The following is a 19,387-nucleotide window of genomic DNA, read 5'->3' on the forward strand; positions in this document are numbered from 1 at the left end:
GCCAATAGAATACAATTTTTGGACTTAAAGTAGGAACAACTCATCTCCATCATCTTATTTTTAAGTGAATATATCTAATTATCTTATATTAGGAGTAAAAATACTAATTCCATTGGCAAATAATCATGTTTAATTGCTCAAATCAAGGACAAAAACACTCATTTCAAGAAAATTTGACTTACTTTTAGTTGACTTTTTGCAGTGCAGGTAACATAACAGGCATGTTTTGTAACTGTCAGAGGAAGCCGGAGTACCCGGAGAGAAGCCACACTGCAAAAAGGGAACTAAAAGTAGGTAAAATCCTCTTGAAATTAGTGTATTTTTCTTTGATTTTAGCTGGTAAATCAGACTATTTGCCAATGGAATAAGATTTTATTTTAATAAGATTAAAATAAAACCAATTCATCTCTATCATCTTATTTCAAGTGCAGTTTAGCTAATCATCTTATTTTAGGGTTAGAAATTCTCATTCCATTGGCAAATAATATTATTTAGCTGCTCAAATCAAGGAAAAAGATACAAATTTTAAGTAGATTTTACTTACTTTTAGTTCCCTTTTTGCAGTGCACATATGCACAGGGAGAACATGCTGCCTTTTTGCATGAGGAAAGACCCCAGGCTGGGATTCAAACCTTCTTGGTGCAAGGCAGCAGCAGTGCTACCAACCATGCCCAATGTGTTTTAGAGCAATTTTACCCTTATTTAACTGGAAAATGAAAAAAAAAAAAATTAAAAAAGAAAAGCAAAAAGCTCGTCTTTATCCAGGATTCTATTGTTTTCTGTGAGCGCACAAACACGTCGCTGTTGCTTCATCAGGAAGTTTTGGAATATAAAAAGGCTAAATTTTTCTCTTTGTGGGGAAAGGAATTAATCAACCGTTGGTTATTTTGGTACAAGCGCTGATTCCAAGACGTCTTTATTAACTAACTAATTTAGGACCTCTGGAATTTTTTTTGTTATTGAGAAATAACGCCATTTCTACACAGGTCCCTGTGATGACTGTGAAACAGAACGTGTTCACTGCAAAAAGGAACTAAAAGTAAGTAGAATTTTCTTAAAAATTAGTGTATTTTTCTTTTATTTAAGCAGCTAAATAAGATTATTTGCCAATGGGATAGTATTTTTATCCCTAAAATAAGATAATTAGACATCCTGCACTTGAAATAAGACGGTGGAGATGAATTGTTCCTATTTTAAGTGCAAAAATCTTATTCCATTGGCAAATAGTCTTATAAACTGCTCAAATTAAGGAAAAATACACAAATTTCAAGAAAATTTTACTTACTTTGAGTTCCCTTTTTGCAGTGTTTATGTGAACCGCGGCCGTTCGCTCTCCTCAGATCCTCCACGGATCGCTTGTTTTCCCCCGGCTGCCGGCTACAAGCGAACAGAGGCGCTCGGCTGGTGGAAGGAGACGCTCCTCCTGGAAAAAAAAAAAAAAAACGCTGGAGCTTATCTGTGGGAAACACAAGACTCGGCTCGGTCCATGTGGGTCGCAGCGGTCACTTCTCTGGGCCCCGGCTGGCATGTGGCCCTCAACAAGCACTACAAACCTTCATTAATTAATGTGGCACAGATCCTCGTGTTCAAATGGTTTTTGATTACCCCCCTTCGGGCGTGTGCGTATGGGAAGGGAGGGAGGGGGGGGGACTGGGACACTTGGTGGGGGGATGCACTTTTCCCTTTCAATTAAACTCAAGGTTGAGTCACAATAAATTAGAAAATGTTGCTGTTATGCTGATTAGCCAGCAGGTTTTTCAGCCAGGATTGAGATGTCCCTGTGTGATTTGGTTCATAGGGGAGCGCGCTGCCTCTGCGTTACGCCCCCCCGCCCAGGGACAGGCGTACAGATACTGGATCGCGTCCCGCAGGACGGCGAGGAGCCAATTCAGGAACAGCAGAGGCGCTTTTTAAAATCACAAACAGGGAGGTGAGTGATCTGGAGCAGCAAAAAACGAGCTGAAAGATCCCTCTACCAGGTTGTTGATAGACTGGCAAATTCAAACTGAGGCGGCGTTTTCATTTTCACCGCAGCGGCGCTCGCTGCACCGCCAGGAGGGAGGAATTACTTCACCTCGGTGTGTGTGATTCATATGTAGGAGTCCGAGAATGATCGGATCAGCCTCGCAGCCGGCGTGTTAAAAAAAGTACCCGACTCTGCAAGCTGGAGGAACACGGAGGATAAACTGATAACTGCACTGCAAAAACGAAACTAAAAATAAGTTAAATTTTCTTAAAATGAGTGTATTTGTCCTTGATTTGAGCATGGAAATAAGATGATTTGCCAATGGAATAAGATTTTTGCACTTAAAATGGGAACAACTCATCTCCATCGTCTTATTTCAAGTGCAGGATGTCTAATTATCTTATATTAGGGGTCAAAATACTCAGTCCTTTGGCAAATAATCTTATTTACCTGCACAAATAAAAGGACAAATACACTAACTTTAAGAACAATTTCCAAATTTTTAGATCTGTTTTTGCAGTGAAGTGACTTGATTTACTGTGCAAAAAGGGACCTAAAAGTAAGTAAAATCCTCTTGAAATTAGCATATTTTTCCTTGATTTGAGCAGATAAATAAGACTATTTGCCAGTGGAATGAGTATTTTCACCCCTAATATAGAAACAATTCATCTCCATCATCTTATTTCAAGTGCAGGAAATCTAATTATCTTATTTTAGGGATCAAAATACTCATTCCATTGGCAGATCATCTTATTTACCTACTCAAATCAAGGACAAATACAGTAAGTTCAAGAAAATGTGACTTGTTTTTAGTTCAGTTTTTGCAGTGTGAGCACGCTTTAAAGTCAACGCCATTTGCTCGGGTTCATTGTGACAAGGCTGCCGCCGACCAGAACAGGTTTTTTACGTCTGCAAAAGTTCCTTGCAAAAGTTGCCATCCTTCCGAGGAAATATCCTCTCACACCCATGGAAAAGGTTCATCTGTAATGTTTGCATCTTCAAAATGTACAATGTTGTGCAATTCACCCTTTACAGATTTCTTGTTTTGGATTTTTTTTAATTTACATCTTTCAGATCAAACACAAGATCAAAAGTAATACATTTTCCTCAGTACCCAACATGAGGATTTGATTAACTAAGGAGAGAAAATCTATCCAAGACAACCTATGTGAAAAAGTAACAGCTACTTAAATCTGACAACTTCCTGTCTTCCTTTGTCAACAACTACCATCAATAGTTTGCGCTGCAAAAAGGGAAATAAAAGTAAGTACAATTTTCTTCAAATGAGTATATTTTTCCTTGATTTGAACGGCTAAATAACACATATGGCCAATGGAATGAGTATTTCTACCCCTAAAATAAGATAATTAGATATACTGCACTTGAAATAAGATGATGGAGATGAATTATTCCTACTTTAAGTGCAAAAATATTATTCCATTGGCAAATAGTCTGATTTACCCGCTCAAATCAAGGAAAAACAAACAAATTTCAAGAAAAAATTACTTACTTTGAGTTCCCTTTTTGCAGTGTGTGGAAACTGGTTCTTGGTTCGTCACATCACTGTTAAGGAGTCTTTGCAGAATTGTTTTAAGGTTTATGAGCATCCATGGTGTGTTTAAGATCGTGCCAAGCACAACTGGTTGAATTCCAGTCAAGACTTTGACTAGGCCACCCTAAAACCTTGTTTTTGATCCGAACAGAGGTGGACTTTCTCCTTGTCCAGGACCTCAGCGCACCGTCGTGAACCGATCAGCAGAAATTCTCCTTCAAGATGTTGTGGTAGAAAGTACGGTTCATGAATACATCAATAAGATCAGATCAAGCAGATCTTTTCCTCTGAATGTGGAAGTGGCGCCGGAGCACCGTGGTGGGGCTTTCTGCCAGGCAACCTTTTCCAGCGGGAGCGTTTTGTGCGTTTGGACTCGGATAACGCGGGGATCGTAGCGTGCGCTTTAAATAAAAATTAACATGGTGGTCCATAGTGTTGCGTATCAAGTGAAATCCTCTGATGGCTTGGAGCTGCACACTTCAAAAAAGGGATCTCAAAGTAGGTAAAATCCTCTTGGAATTAGCGTATTTTTAATTGATTTGAGCTGGTAAATCAGATAATTTGCCAATGTTATAAGATTTTTGCACTTAAAATAAGAACAATTCATCTCCATCACCTTATTCCAAGTGCAGGATGTCTAATTATCTTATTTTAGGGGTAGAAATTCTCATTCCATTGGCAAATAGTCTTATTTAGCTGCTGAAATTAAGGAAAAACATACTAATTTAAAGAACATTTTACTTACTTTTATTTCCCTTTTTGCAGTGTGCAGGTAATGATAAAATTGATGTTTCACAGTAAAATGAGACCCAAAGTCTGCACGTGTAGTCTTTTAGTTTAGCGCGGTCTGTTATTGGTCAATCATAAGCTCTGACACTTAACATTTTTTCTGGGTTCTTTTGTGACCACAGTGGTAAGTCACTGATGGGCTCTTGGAGTAATTTTGGTAGGCTGGCCACTGTTCCGTCTATAGTGGTTCTCACTGTGGTTCTGGAGATTGAGGCTACGTTCACACTGCAGCCTGAAGTGACCCAATTTAGATTGTTTTGCCCACATGCGACCTGTATCTGATCTTTTTATGACAGTCTGAACAACACAGATTGGATTTTTTCAAATTTGACTCAGGCCACTTGGATATGTGGTCCTGAATCTGATACTGTACGTCACCGATACTTGACAAACGTCACTAATCTGCATCTGCTATGCAGAAGTGGGAAGAAAAACAACACCCATGGAGGACAATAGGGATGTACCAATACCGATACTGATACTGGTATCGGTATCGGGCCCGATACCACGTGTTTGTACTCGTACTTGTATCCGTAAATGTGTTCCGATACTACAGGACCGGATACTAGCATACCTTTCTCTTTAACAGAAAGCATTAGTTTGCGATCAGATACTACATGCAGCTATAAAACAACATAAAATAAAATCAAACTGAAGAGGAGAACGGAGAAGAAGAAGCCAAAGCAGCGAAGAAGAACGTAATGTGACGTCAAGAACCCGCCAGCCAGAGCATAGAGAAGGAGGGAGTAAACACAAAACGGGTGAAGGAGTTAGCCATGTCTGTTATTTGGAAGTATTTTCAAGGACGACAAAAGTAAGGCTAGTAAAATGTGTAAATCAAAGTTATCAAAAGGAGGAACAAACCCTAGCAGTTACAACACAAGTAACCTGATAAAACATCTTAAGACACAACACGACGCCGAACACAAGGAGTTTCCTCATGGCCTCCGAATTAATTGGAAAATTAATTGGAAAATTAAGTCTGGGGAGTTAATGGCATTTGTTAGTACTCATATCGGTACTCGGTATCGGCAAGTACTGAAGTTGAAGTACTTGAAATCGTACTTGGTTTGAAGAAATCTGGTATCGGCACATCCCTAGAGAACAACAATGAGGAGAGCAGTCTATGGAGGGAAAGCTGTAGCCTCGTGAGACCATCCTGATCTTGCGAGCTTTCAAGGTTTCACTCGCAGATCAGTCTGGCTACTTTCCGTTAAAGAAAATTTGGAGCCGTTCACCAAACGAACGTCCAATCAGCGTTGGCTTTGAGGCGGGTTGAGGTGTGACGCAACGAGAAGCGCGACAGTTCATTCTAAAGAACATGGCGGCTTCAGCCGATGAAACTAGCGTAAGCGTGGCTATCGAGCAAGTTTTATCGGAATTACAGAGTATTTCTTTGCTGAGCTAACGAGCCTTTACCTGCAGCAGCAAGAGTAGCTTGGCTTGTGGTTGTGTTTTCGTCGTCGCTCTGTTACGAGTGACGACGAATCTGATTGGTTTATTTGGCCCGTCTATCACCAACATAGGCCAATCAGCTAACCAGTATTTTCGCCCCTTCCCAAAATTACTTCAACGGAAGGTTTCCAGATGGATATGCGAAGCAAATCTATCTGGCGGCGTCAGGTTAGGAAAGCTGCGGTTAGAAAAGAAATTAAAGATCGTAAAATGCACGCCAGCATTATAATCCATGTTTACTTCCGAACACTGAGGACGCTTTGCTACGTGTGACGTCATCGCGTTCTCAACCGCGCATGTGGGACAATTAAGTTGAATTAATTCAGTTCACACAGGAGATCACATACAAGTCGCATATATTTGGAAATGTGAACAACCACACAAAAAAAAAAAAAAAAAAAAAAAAAAAAAAAAAAAAAAAAAAAAAAAAAAAAAATCAGATTTCACAAAAACATCAGAATTGAGCATTAAGACCTGCAGTGTGAACGTAGCCTAAGTGGCTTGAAAACCCTTTCCATACTGACAGACACTGAATTTCTTCACATCAGGACATTTTCCTTTCTCTCTTGCTTCATGTTGTCAGTCAAGTTCAATGCAAGTGATTTTTTTTATCCATTCTGCAGGTCTGAATGTGGTTAATAAACTAAATAAAAGCAGTTAATTCATCATCATATTTCAAGATAGGGGCAGGTTGGTGTGAAAAGCTTTAACCCCTGAATAAATGGCTTTTAATATTTACCCGGGGCACATAAAAAATTTAAAACTTTGATGATCTGAAACATTCAAGTGTGACAAAAAAAAAAAGGCAAAAACAGAATAAAATCTGTAAAGGAGCAAACATTTATTCACACTACCTCTATTATTTCCTTTTGTTTTCTTTTCAAATCCCTGATGTCAGACATCAAAACAGCCACCAAACATTTTCAAGCCACAAATCATTCGAAATAGATTTCTGTTCTTTTGTTTCCCTGTAAGAGCATTATGAATAACAACAGCCGCTTTTGGAGCCAGAAAGGAAAAGGTCAGTTTTTCTTCTTAATCACATTCAGCTGAATCATTTTTTCTTTTAGCCACAAACTGCAAGACATCTTGCAGATGCAAAATGTTTTGGCTGCTTTTTGACAGCCGAGTCGGAGACACCCGCTGATTATTTGTGGGCTGTGTCCATCTGTCTCCTGATTAAAAGGTTAGGGTCGATCCCCAGACTTGCTTCTTTACAAAAACACAATATACCCCAAGACTGTAAAAATAAAATGTCCTGATAAGGCATAACATTATGACCGGCGTGAGCCTTTGCTCCTCATGAGCATCAATGACCCTTTTGAGACATAAGCAGACTGGGAACACCACACTATGTCATACTTGCTCAAATCTTTACACTCTGGTTGGTTTTTGTAATAATTTTTCCAATTCTGAGGTTTACATTTTTTATATATATATATATATATATATATATATATATATATATATATATATATATATATATATATATTTGCGTTTTAAAGGAATCTTTGGGAATAGGGCTGAACAATTAATCGCATTTTCAATATAATCGCGATTTAAAAAAACGCAATTTCCAAATCGCAGAGTCTGCAATTTTGGCTATGTAACAATAAGTGAATTAGACACGTCCGTTAGGTGTTGGTAAAATGTTTAAAGTGGGTTTGACTCCACATGGAAGGGAAGACAGTTGCAGCAGTGAGATAATCTAATTTTATTACTTGTTTTAGAGTTTATATAATCATACATAGCATTAAGTACAGGTCAATCAGTTTAATACATAGACTTGCTTGTTGGTTGCACTTTATCTTCAACAAGGATTGATGTCTAATAAATTAAAAGCTGTTCTCTTGAATAATATTCTGATTAATAGAAACATTAAAAGTTCTTGTTTTGAATAGTCCTTGTTTACATTTTTGTTGCTTGTGGTTATCGCAGAGAAAAGTCAAAATTGCAATTTTGGTTGAAATATATTGTAGGCAGAACGCAATAATTTCTGCTCTGAGTTTAGATGCTGTGGGTCTTTTAGCAACTAATCCGCACAGCGAGGAAACAAAATGATTTGTTGTTTGTATATGTTTAAAAAGACATGATAAATTAAACTGGGGGGAAAAAAAATCGCATTAAATCGCAATATTAAGAAAAAAAAAATCGCAATTAGGTTATTTTCCAAAATCGTTCAGCCCTATTTGGGAATCTTTAAACACGATAGTTTGCTGAAGTTTTGTGGCTAAGCTTTACCTTCCTGTCTGGAGACGATATAGAAAAAAAAGCATATTGATAAAATAGAAATCTTATGGTTGGATATTGATAATTATCAAAAACTTCAAAACATATATTATAAGTGCAGCTTTGGTCATTTTAAGCTGTTTGCTTAGCGGCATATTTTTAGATAAAGAACAAACACTGAATTCAAACTCAACCCTTTATTCAACCAACTTTTTACCAAGACTGCAAATAAAAAAATAAAATTAAAAACAACCCGTGCTCTCTGAACTCTTTAAAGGAGGCGGAGCTTCCTGGGTCTGCGTTGTGATTGGTTGGGAGGATGTAATGACTGTAATATTAACCTACATGGTTAGAATGCAAAAGGAAGGAAAACTTTTATTCTATTGAACTTGTTATTGACCCATTGTTTTATATCATTGATATTCGTCTGCCGATCGATATATACTGTATTGATGTTAAATTTTCGTCCAGCCCTAAACTTTAGATCAGGAGTGTCCAAGGAGGGACCCATGGGTCATTTGGGCCAAATTATTACTGACAAGTTATAATCTCACAATTGAAATGGTCAAGTACAACATAAAGTTTATCTTTTAATAACCACAAATTCTATTTTATTTTATGGTAAATAAGATTCCAAAAGATTAAAATTTTCCTATATAAGGGAACCCAGCAGGTTGCATCAAGTCTCTCCAAGCAGCATTCACTCCTCCTGAAAGAGCGTAGAGCCACAGTGGACAGTCGTCTGCATTGGTGATGGCTTTGCAGCAATCCCTCATACTGAGCATACATGAAGCGACAGTGGAGAGGAAAACTCCCCTTTAACAGGGAGGAGAACCTCCAGCAGAACCAGAACCAGGCTCAGTATGAACGCTCATCTGCCTCTCCAAAAAAAGTAAAAAACAAAGCAACTGGACTTATTTTCCATAGTAGAAGACGTTTCTCTTCCTCTCAAGGAAGCTTTCTCGATTCAAAAAACCTGGAGTAATGTGCGATGTTTTGATCACCATCATACGGGTGATCAAAACATTGTTCCTTTAAGCCAGGCCAACAACAACCAGTTTGTGGACCAGTTTCGGTTCAATCTGCTGGCTTAATGTCTTTAACGGCCCCCCATTACTAAGGGATGGACCTGTTTCTGTTGAATTTGCATGTTATCTAAGTCATTACAAGGCCTTTGTTTGGGCAGTAGTATAAAGCTTGGTACTCCACATTACTCCAGACTTTTTGAATTGAGAAAGCTTTCTGGAGAGGAAGCGAAACGTCTTCAACTACAGAAAACAAGTCCAGATGCTTTGTTTTTTTACTTTCTTTTGGAATGACCATGACCTGAATGACTGGGAGTCTTCACCAGCATAGGTCGTCTGCCTCGACCCACTGGGGGTTAGAGAATACCACCAATGTTATCAACTCAAATCAGCTGACCAGAAAAAAAGGGGAAAAAAAGAAAAGAGGGAAAAAAAGAGAAAAAAAGAAAAAGAAAAAAGGGGAAAAAAAAGAAAAAAGGGGAAAAAAGGGGAAAAAAAGAAAAAAATGAAAAAAGGGGAAAAAAGGGGGGAAAAAAAAGAAAAAAAAAGAAAAAAAAGAAAAAAACAGGACAGTTTCTAACTTTCACCTGTGAAAGCAACCACATCTAAACCAGCCTCTAAGGGAAGCATGGCAGCTGTATGACTTACGACATATCAAGCATTAACCTTTAGGCGGTTTAATGAAGAGCGGGTCTTGATAAAAGCGTCTGTGAGGCAGTATCAGGGTTCTGTTTCTGCAGCCGTTTCTCCGTCTCCTTTTGGCTCCCATGGCAGCAGCAGCAGCAGCCAGGGATTATTGGGACGTTGCATCAGACTCAGTCACTCGCTTGTTATTCATTTCTTTCACTGTACATCATGTTTTCAAATCGCCTGCTCTCTCTGGATCCTACGTTAAGTTGCTAACAAGCGAAGGAATGTCTCCTAGTTTGGTTATTTATTTATATATTTTTTTAGGCGTCCTTGTTTTACTGGTTGGGATTTGTTTTCCCTGTGGGAAGCGGAGCCGGCGGCGTAATTATCCTGCCACACTGATGACTCTTCAGGTGATTGCGAAGTCATTAAGATGATCCTCTGGCAGATGTTTCTGTCTAATAGTCTTATTAGCAGGAGGATAGAGAGGAACTTTGGTTTAATGTTTGCATAAACTAGCAGGGAGATCGATGTTGAGCTGGCATGTCTGCATAGCCTCACATGAAAAAGACAAACGCTAGTTCTGTGATCCACGGCCGTGAAAGTGTGGGAAGTCAGTATTTTCTATCTATTGACTGAAGCTGAAGGCATTGTGACACGGTGGTGGATGTTTGTGTGGGTTATGGGATGTTTGTGTGGGCGGCTTATGGGATGTTTAAAGTCTCTGAACTTGTGCAACCTTGTTTCCGAGCAGATACACCGTTTACTACGTTGGCGCCACCGACACAAGTTTGTTTTTCGACATTTAGGGAATCGGTTCGGACCGACAAGAGAGACGCGGCTTGTTTCTGTTGTTTTCTCCAGAGCCACACTGCAAAAACGGATCTAAAAATGAGTAAAATGTTCTTAAAATTAGTGGTTTTGTCACAGATTTGAGCAGGTAAATAAGATTATCTGCCAATGGAATGAGTATTTTGAACCCTTAAATAAGGTAATTAGATATACTGCACTTGACATAAGATGATGGAGATGAATTGTTTCTATTTTAAGTGCAAAAATCTTATTCTATTGGCAGATTATCTTGTTTACCTGCTCAAATCAATGAAAAATACACAAATTTTAAGAACATTTTACTTATTTTTAGCTCCGTTTTTGCAGTGCAAATTGTGCTGCTAGAAAATGCGTTCGAACGAGAGAAAATTACACAAAACAGTCGGTTCCTGGAAGCTAATCTGAGAAGGATGAACAGCATCCTTACTGATGCAGGGCTGCTGTGTTACGGAGCACATGGGCTATTACCTCCTAATATCAGCACGCCTGATAACGACACATCAAAAGCCTTAAAATAAATTCATTTGTGCCAAATTGTCACACCGACAACCTTAGAGCCTTTATTTAGAGCATGTTTACTTGTTGCTGAAGAAATTATTATTAAAATCACTGCTGTCAAAAACCGCTTCCTATAAAATCAACATGACTGATGCCTTTTTTTATTTATGCTTTAGTTTTTCACTTGATCAGCGTCGGATTAACGATGCAATAAGTAAACTTGGTATACGGGCATATTCCTCTCAATCGGTCCCCAAAATGGGAAAGACAAATAAAAAGCCATTAAAACATGAAAAAGTGTTATCTTGGTCAGGTATTGACAATTTTTGGGTTACGCTAAAACAATTTAAATATGTTGTGCTCTTAAAAAAGTTAGTAAAATTAGACGGAGCATTTACTTTCATTGTAAAGTCTGGAATTTCCATTTTAATACCTGAAAAAACATAAGAGACAACTGCAACAGAAGAAAAGCCACAAAAAGTTAGTAAAAATAAAATACACGCATGTTTTTTGACAAAGAAAGGAATCATTATTCAACTGCATCTTCTATTTTCTTAAATACATTTTTTTATTTACTTTTCTGAAGATACTTTTTTGCTTTAATTTCACGGATAAGGCCACTTACATTAACTTTTTACTTAGGAACAGACTTTGGAGTCACCGGTTCATTAAACTTGGATAAATACAACAAATGCTTTCAAGAAAAGTTCTCATTTTGTTGCTGGGAATAAAATAAAATAAAAATCTAAACCATGAAAGATTCAATTAAAAAAGGCAGGAAACTTTTACATTAATTAAGGTAAACCCCTGAGACCCTTTTTCAGATCTACAGCCGTTTGCTATTTTAAACAGAAATCTGACTTTTTTTTATAAAAAATACACAAGTTGAACCTACTGCTGTGCATGAAAAAATTCATTTATAGTGAAATTATTTAGGACAGGAAAATGTCGTCTCAGTCCTACCATCACAAACGTAAAGGTACAGTTAACAAAACGATGAATATGTGGGAAAGTACCTCATCCCCACAGTTAAATATTGAGCAGGGCTTACATTGCAAAAAGGGAACTAAAATAAGTAAAAATGTCTTGAAATTAGTGTATTTTTCCTTGATTTGAGCAGGTAGATAAGACTATTTGCCAATGGAATAATATTTTTGCACTTCAAATAGGAACAATTCATCTCTAAAATAACATAATTGGACATCTTGCACTTGAAATAAGACGATGGAGATGAATTGTTGCTATTTTAAGTGCAAAAATCTTATTCCATTGGCAAATAGTCTTACTTACCTGCTCTAATCAAGGAAAATTACAATGATTTCAAGAAAATTTCACTTACTTTTAGTTCTGTTTTTGCAGTGTATGATGCTGTAGGTTTCTCTAGACCAGGAACCTGCCACCTTTATAGTCCAAAGAGATATTTTACCTACAGTCCAGTTGAATTAAACTCGTTCAGAGCCACAAATGTTGCCTGGCTTTTTGAAAAAAGACAAGTTATAATGTTTGATAAAGATCTACTGAAGGAAATATGTTGTCATCGTAAAAAAAAAACGCCCTTTTATGTCTATTTTGAGGTTTTAAAAAAAAGAGGATGGATGGGATGTTGATATTTGTGGATAATGATGTAAAAAAAAAAATCATAGTTTCCAACATAAAGAAAAAATATTTATTTAAAATTAAATATCACTGGCACTTTTAGCATCATTACATTTATATACCATAATAAAAATATAATTTGTAGCCAAAGTTATTAAGAGCCACAGGCTGCAGATGCCTGGTCTGGAGCATGGCAACATGAGCTCTTTCTGGCATCAGCACACATCTGGTGGTCTCTACCAGAAAACAGATTCATATCTGAGCAGCATAGTGATGCATATGGCCACAAGAACAGTGGTTTTATGAGAAGGAAAGAAAACAACCATTTTAATCTTGTCAAATTCAATGTCTTTTCAAAGTAAGTTTGAATTTTTTTCAATTCCTAAGAGTGAGGCTTGAGAAAATCAAATATACCCTTCGGGGGTCTACACAGAAGTTTTACCAAAAGTAGCAATGCTTTCTTTCCTATTTTTCAAAATCGTTTTTTTGTTGTTGTTTTTTTTCCCCTTTTTCTTTCTTGTTGGGAATAAAAAAAAATACAAAAAAGGGGCTCAAACTGCTGGACTGTAATTTGGGAATTTTTACTTTGATACGAAGCTTTGGCAGTATTGTACTGACTGTATAGATCTGTGTGATCACAGCAAGAGGTGCATCATGTATGCCCACACATACATCTACACACACACACACACATATATATATATATATATATATTGCCATATATTTGTTTTGTTTTATTTCCTCTTTTGGCTCCAATAAAAAAATAAAATAAAAAAATGAAGGAGTGAAATTAAGCTCGACCAGAAGGGGCACAGCTACGTTTTGAGTGTAAAAGTCGTCCCAGTGTGATTTTTTTGTCTGTCTAAAATATGCAGCGCGGGATTTCAAGAACAAATACGGCTTCCAATGGACAATTTAAGCGGAAGCGTTGGATTAATTCATTTATCTGGAGTAGTTAATGAGTTTAGAGCTAGGCTCAAACAGGAAACAGCGGCTATCAGCTCAGCAGTTGATGTAGCCGACTAAATCAGAGATCTGACGCAGCCGAGCAGCCCTGACATTTCATCAGTTTGTTCTCATATACACAGTTAAAAAGCGGTTATATACACAGGGAACACATGCAGTGTTCCCTCAGCCGACCAAAGTGCAGTGATGCTGAGCGACAGCGAAACGCGCAGCTCTAAAATGCCGCGCTGGGTATTTTCCCCCCTCCACAATAAATGACTAAGCTCTTCCTCCAGTGTTCCAGTTTCAGATGTTTTAGCAGCTTTAGAGGATCAGGGAGGCACTCGTCCTGATGCATAAGCAGCTCTCCTCTCTACCGCTTCACCTGGAGCAACATGGTGTCCTCATGTTACGTCAACTGTGCTTTTAAAATACACATCTGCGGTTTGGTTATAGTAACATTTGATTTAGATAAATGGTGCAAACCAAGCCCTGAGCGGTGTTAGTAAAAACTAATAACATAATATTGTTGAAAACTGCAATGAAAATCTCTCTTGCCATTAAGACACGTTTTCCACACAAAAATGGAACTAAAAATAACAAAATTTCTTTTGAAATGAGTGCATTTACCCTTGATTTGAGCAGGTAAATTGATGTTTTAAGATTTGAGCACTTAAAACAGGAACAATTCATCTCCATCATCTTATTTCAAGTGCAGTATATCTAATTATCTTATTTTAGGGGTCAAAATACTCATTGCATTGGCAGATAATCTCATTTACCTGCTCAAATCAAGGACAAAAACCCACATTTTAAGAACATTGTACTTATTTTAAGGTCTGTTTTTGCAGTGTAGTTGCCTCCATCTCCTTATTGCTTACCCACAGAACCAGTACCGATCTGGTACACTGCAAAAACAGATCTAAAAATAGGTAAAATGTGCTTAAAGTTAGTGTATTTGTCCTTGATTTGAGCAGGTAAATAAGATTATCTGCCATTTGAATGAGTATTTCTACCCCTAAAATAAGATAATTAGACATCCTGCACTTAAAATAAGATGACGGAGATGAATTGTTCCTATTTTAAGTGCAAAATTCTTATTCCATTGGCAAATCATCTTATTTACCTCCTTAAATCAAGGACAAACACACTCATTTCAATAAATCTTTACTTATTTTTAGCTCTGTTTTTGCAGTGCAAATCTTCTCTTTTTCTTGTTTTTTTTTTTTTTTTTTTAAACATACCCGTTCGTCAGGTGTGGGAAAGAGCAGGAAAAGTTCCCGCTGGCCAAATATGTGATGCTGAGGAGGAGGAATGGCGCCTTGAAACCAGCCTCATGTGATTTCCCACAACAGCAAAACTACTCAGACGTTATTATAAAAACTAACTTTGATCTAAAATGGTGACAAAAACTGACAGATGACCAGAATCAGAAGCTTTTCAGTCTGATCAATCCAGAAAATGAATTAAAAATAAAGTCCTTTTCCCATCAAACAATGGCTGCACGCCTTGACAACACTCTTCAGTGTTGAAGTTGCAACTGCGCGAATGAGAACAAAGGCGGAGTATTTAAAAGTAAAGATGAAGCACAGCGATGCAGGAAGCTGTTTACCAGCACTGTGTGCGTTTGTGGAGACGTCCCTGTTGTTCCCTGAGGATGAGAGAGAACACGATTCTCAGAAGAAACCAGGAACACTGCAAAAACGGATCTAAAAATAAGTAAAATGTTCTTTAAAATTAGTGTATTTGTCCTTGATTTGAGCAGGTAAATAAGGTTATTTGCCAATGGAATGAGTATTTTGACCCCTAAAATAAGATAAATAGACATCCTGCACTTGAAATAAGATGCTGGAGATGAGTTGTTCCTATTTTAAGTGCAAAAATCTTATTCCATTGGCAGATCATCTTATTTACCTGCTCAAATCAAGGACAAATACATTCATTTTAAGAACATTTTAAGTTCCGTTTTTGCAGTGAAGGCTGGACGGAGCGCTGCAAAGTTGCTCCGTTTTACTCACATCAATTTATCTGTTGCAGGAAACGCTGGATTTTAAAATGTTTGCAACTGTTTGGGAAATCTCAGAATTAGACAAAAAAAACATTTTTTTCATTTATTTTGGAGCATATAGTGCAACAAAATGTAATTTTTTTTTCTCCCCCCTACATCTAATGATACGATAATCATCCATGCCTGCTCCACGTTACGATAAGCATCTATGCTTAACGGCTGGGAAGCACGGCATTACTTGGCAGAAAAACAGTTTTAGTTCGCTTCAGGAAAAAAAAGATTTGCAGCTAAAATAAAAAAAAAATAAAAAAATCCTCAGCGTCTCTCCACAGAAAAGTAAATTCTGCCCTGATTAACTCTGTCCTCCTTCACCGGGTTAAATCCCGGCCGCCTAATGGAGGTCATAAAGCAACATCTGCCAGGAGAATCCATCCCTTCCACCTCCTACCATCCCCCAGCTCTGCCCTCCAACCCTCCTGTCCAGCTCTGGATTAGAGCCCCCCAGCATGCCACTCTGGCTGGATTAACTCCTCCTGCAGAAGGCGCACTGCTGTCACACATTACCTGCAATCACAAGGCCCTTGAGCAAACACTGCAAAAACGGCACTAAAATTAACTAAAAAATATTTCAATGAGTGCATTTGTGCAGCTAAATAAGACGATCTGCCAATGGAATAAGATTTCTGCACTTAAAATAGGAACAACTCATCTCCAGCATCTTATTTCAAGTGCATTATATCAATTATCTTATTTTAGGGGTCAAAATCATCATTCCATTGGCAGTTCATCCTATTTAGCTGCTCAAATAAAGGACAAACATACCAATTTCAAGACATTTTCATTTATTTTTTGTTCTGATTTTGCAGCGAAGGACGCCTGGTGCACACACACTGCAAAAATAGACCTAAAAAAAAAGATTTTTTTTTCTTGAAATGAAACTATTTTTCCTTGATTTGAGCAGGTAAATAAGACTATTTGCCAATGGAATAAGATTTTTGCACTTAAAATAGGAACAATTCATCTCTGTCATCTTATTTCAAGTGCAGTATATCTAGTTATCTTATTTTAGGGGTCAAAATACTCATTCCATTGGCAAAAAATCTTATTTACCTGCTCAAATCAAGGACAAATACATTCATTTCAAGAATATTTTACTTTATTTTTTTAGTTCTCTTTTTGTAGTGCAATGTTGGGTTGTGATGCATCTATTCTGGTTCTGTGCAACATGTTCTTCAGAACCGGTGGAACCGGGCCGGATGCTGAAACACAGAAACACCGTCACTGTTTTAAAAAAAAAAAAAAAAAAAAAAAAAAAAAAAAAAAAAAATCGATCAGACGTCGGCCGGCATGGATAAATGAAGGGATTCCTGTATGGATCGTCTCTGTGGTAATTAGTGGAAGAGAAAACCCTTTATTTGGATTTTACCTCTGTGACGTTTTGATGTTTTTCATCGGATTAAAAAGGACTGAAATTCACAGAAATCTTTCACAAAGAGAGCGAGAGGAACACACGCACACGTCTTTACACCTTTAAGTGTTGGAAACCCAAACAAAAACAACATCAGACATCACACTGCAAAAAAAACACTAGAAATAAGTAAAACATTCTCTAAAATGAATGTATTTATCCTTGATTTGAGCAGGTAAATAAGATGATTTGCCAATGGAATAAGATGTTTGCACATTTAAAATAGGAACAATTCATCTTCATCATCTTATTTCAAGTGCAGGAAGTCTAATTATCTTATTTTAGGGGTCAAAGTACTCATTCCATTGGCAGATAATCTTATTTACCTGCTCAAATCAAGGATAAATACACTAATTTTAAGAATATTTTATTTTATCTATTGGTTGTGCTGTTCTTTTTACATCTCTCTTTCCAGGTGATGGAGCAGACGGAGAAGGTTTTTATCATTCTATCCCTTTTATCTCCTCTTTCTTTCACCTCTACTCTTTTTTTTTTTCTTTTCTTTCTCTTTCACTTTTTGTTCTTCCTTTACTCTCCCATTGTCATGTCCATATAATTTGAAATCCTCCTTGCAGGAATCATAATAAAGCTATTTACACACTGCAAAAACGGATCTTAAAATAAGTAAAGTGTTCTTAAAGTTAGTGTATTTGTCCTTGATTTGAGCAGGTAAATAAGATTATCTGCCAATGGAATGAGTATTTTGACCCCTAAAATAAGATAATTAGACATCCTGCACTTGAAATAAGATAATTGAGATGAATTGTTCCTATTTTAAGTGCAAAAATCTTATTCCATTGGCAAATCATCTTATTTTCCTGCTCAAATCAAGGAAAAATACACACATTTTAAGAAAATTGTACTTATTTCTAGTTCCGTTTTTGCAGTGCATGCATAAATCAAGCGGAGCATTATGGCGAAAGCTGTTCGCTCCACTTGTAAAAGCAAAATCTGTCGAGCTCTATCTGGCATTGAGACATCAATTCCTATTGCCACATAGCTAGACAGGACACTGGGGTGAAAAAAAAAAAAAAAAAAAAAAAAAGAATATTTTATTTATTTTTAGATCCGTTTTTGCAGTGCATGACGGCAGAACCTGCCGACGAGACCGAGGACTCGGCGGACAGAAACGGGTGATTTTAGGAACGCCGACAGCCGTGAAAAAAATCGCAGGCATCGTTCTGTCAGCCGAGGCAGCAGGAGGAGGAGGAGGAAGGAGGGGGGGGGGAGAGGAGAGGCGGCGTTCCTCGCAGCAGCAACAGTTGGCTGAGAGGAAAAGAGTTATCTGCCGCCGTCCGTGTTTAAATCAGACGACTGGAGGTAAAAAGGGAAGAAGGGGGGGAGAAAGACCAGAGGAGCAGAGCGGAGAGGAGAAAAGGTTACAGATAAAGCCAGAAAGCCACAAGGCTGAAGGGATGCCTGGCAACTGGTGGCAGGAAGAGAGACGCAGGATTAAAAGGAGACAAACACGCCGACAGACGGACGCCGTCACTCACTGGAGTCGTCCGAGTCGTATCCCTCCACGTCCGGCTCCTCGTCCCTCCGGGCCGCCTGTGAGGAGGCGGAGGCTCCAGCACACGCCCGTTCAGGGCTCTCCTCATTGGGGCGATCACTTTCCGAGCCGGCGCCGGCGGAGGTGGAGGAGGAGGAGGCGGCGGCCGCAGAGGTGGCGAGGGCAGAGCGCGGGGGCCCGACGTGGCCCGCCTGCTGGGGCGCGGCGGGGGGGAGGCCCCGCGGGTAACGGGGGAAGTAGTCAGAGATCTGCTTGATGGGCTGGATGGGGCCGGGGCACACGTCAATGGCCATGTGCTCCTGGATGCTGATGGTGGGTTTCTCGCCTTTGCGTTGTGTCATGCATGCGGTCCAGCCCGGAGCTCACTCCCAAAAAACCAAGAAAGAAGAAGGAAAAATTAAACTTAAAAAAAAAAAAAAAAAAAAAAAAAAAAAGAGGGAAATAAAGGTAAACAGAGCCCAGCCAAAGTGCCCTGTGCCTCCCTGCTGCTTCTCTGGAGGAGGCGGCGGTTCTTTGTGGCTGGACAGGTCCAGGTAAGGGTTGGTCTACATGGGGCTCCTCTGCGTCTCCTCAGACCCTCACCATGCCGTCTCTCACACGCTACTACCTCCACGCTCGGCCCACGTCTGCCTGCGCCGCCTATCTGAGAGACACGCAGCCGAGAGAGACTGGCGAGCGTGTGTGTGAGGCGGAGGGAAGGGATTAGAGAGGGAGGGAGGGAGGAAGGGAGGGAGGGATCAGCTGATGTCACTGCCTAGCAACCGAGTGATAAACAGGAATCGTCGGCAGAGGTGCTTAATTATGATATTAACCCCGTCCATCTGCCGGTGGGAGGGACGTCCGCCGCCGTGCCACGCGCTGGAATGTGGCACGTCTCTGGGC

General features: G+C 38.8%; 1 protein-coding gene across 2 annotated transcripts in view; it reads right to left on the reverse strand.

Annotated features, from left to right (window-relative positions):
- Positions 1 to 19,182, reverse strand: part of doc2b (double C2-like domains, beta) — a 228,646-nt gene extending 209,464 nt beyond the window's left edge. The window contains exon 1 of one of the 2 annotated variants that reach the window (XM_036142767.1): positions 18,489 to 19,182. In XM_036142767.1, coding sequence (XP_035998660.1) covers positions 18,489 to 18,846 — 358 coding nt within the window. In that variant the 5' untranslated portion in view covers positions 18,847 to 19,182. The remainder of the gene's footprint in view (positions 1 to 18,488) is intronic. The other variant, XM_021317502.2, reaches the window with a different exon arrangement.
- Positions 19,183 to 19,387: the final 205 nt, after the last annotated feature.

This window comes from Fundulus heteroclitus, chromosome 11, assembly GCF_011125445.2.
Source record: "Fundulus heteroclitus isolate FHET01 chromosome 11, MU-UCD_Fhet_4.1, whole genome shotgun sequence".
Taxonomy (NCBI): Eukaryota; Metazoa; Chordata; class Actinopteri; order Cyprinodontiformes; family Fundulidae; genus Fundulus; species Fundulus heteroclitus.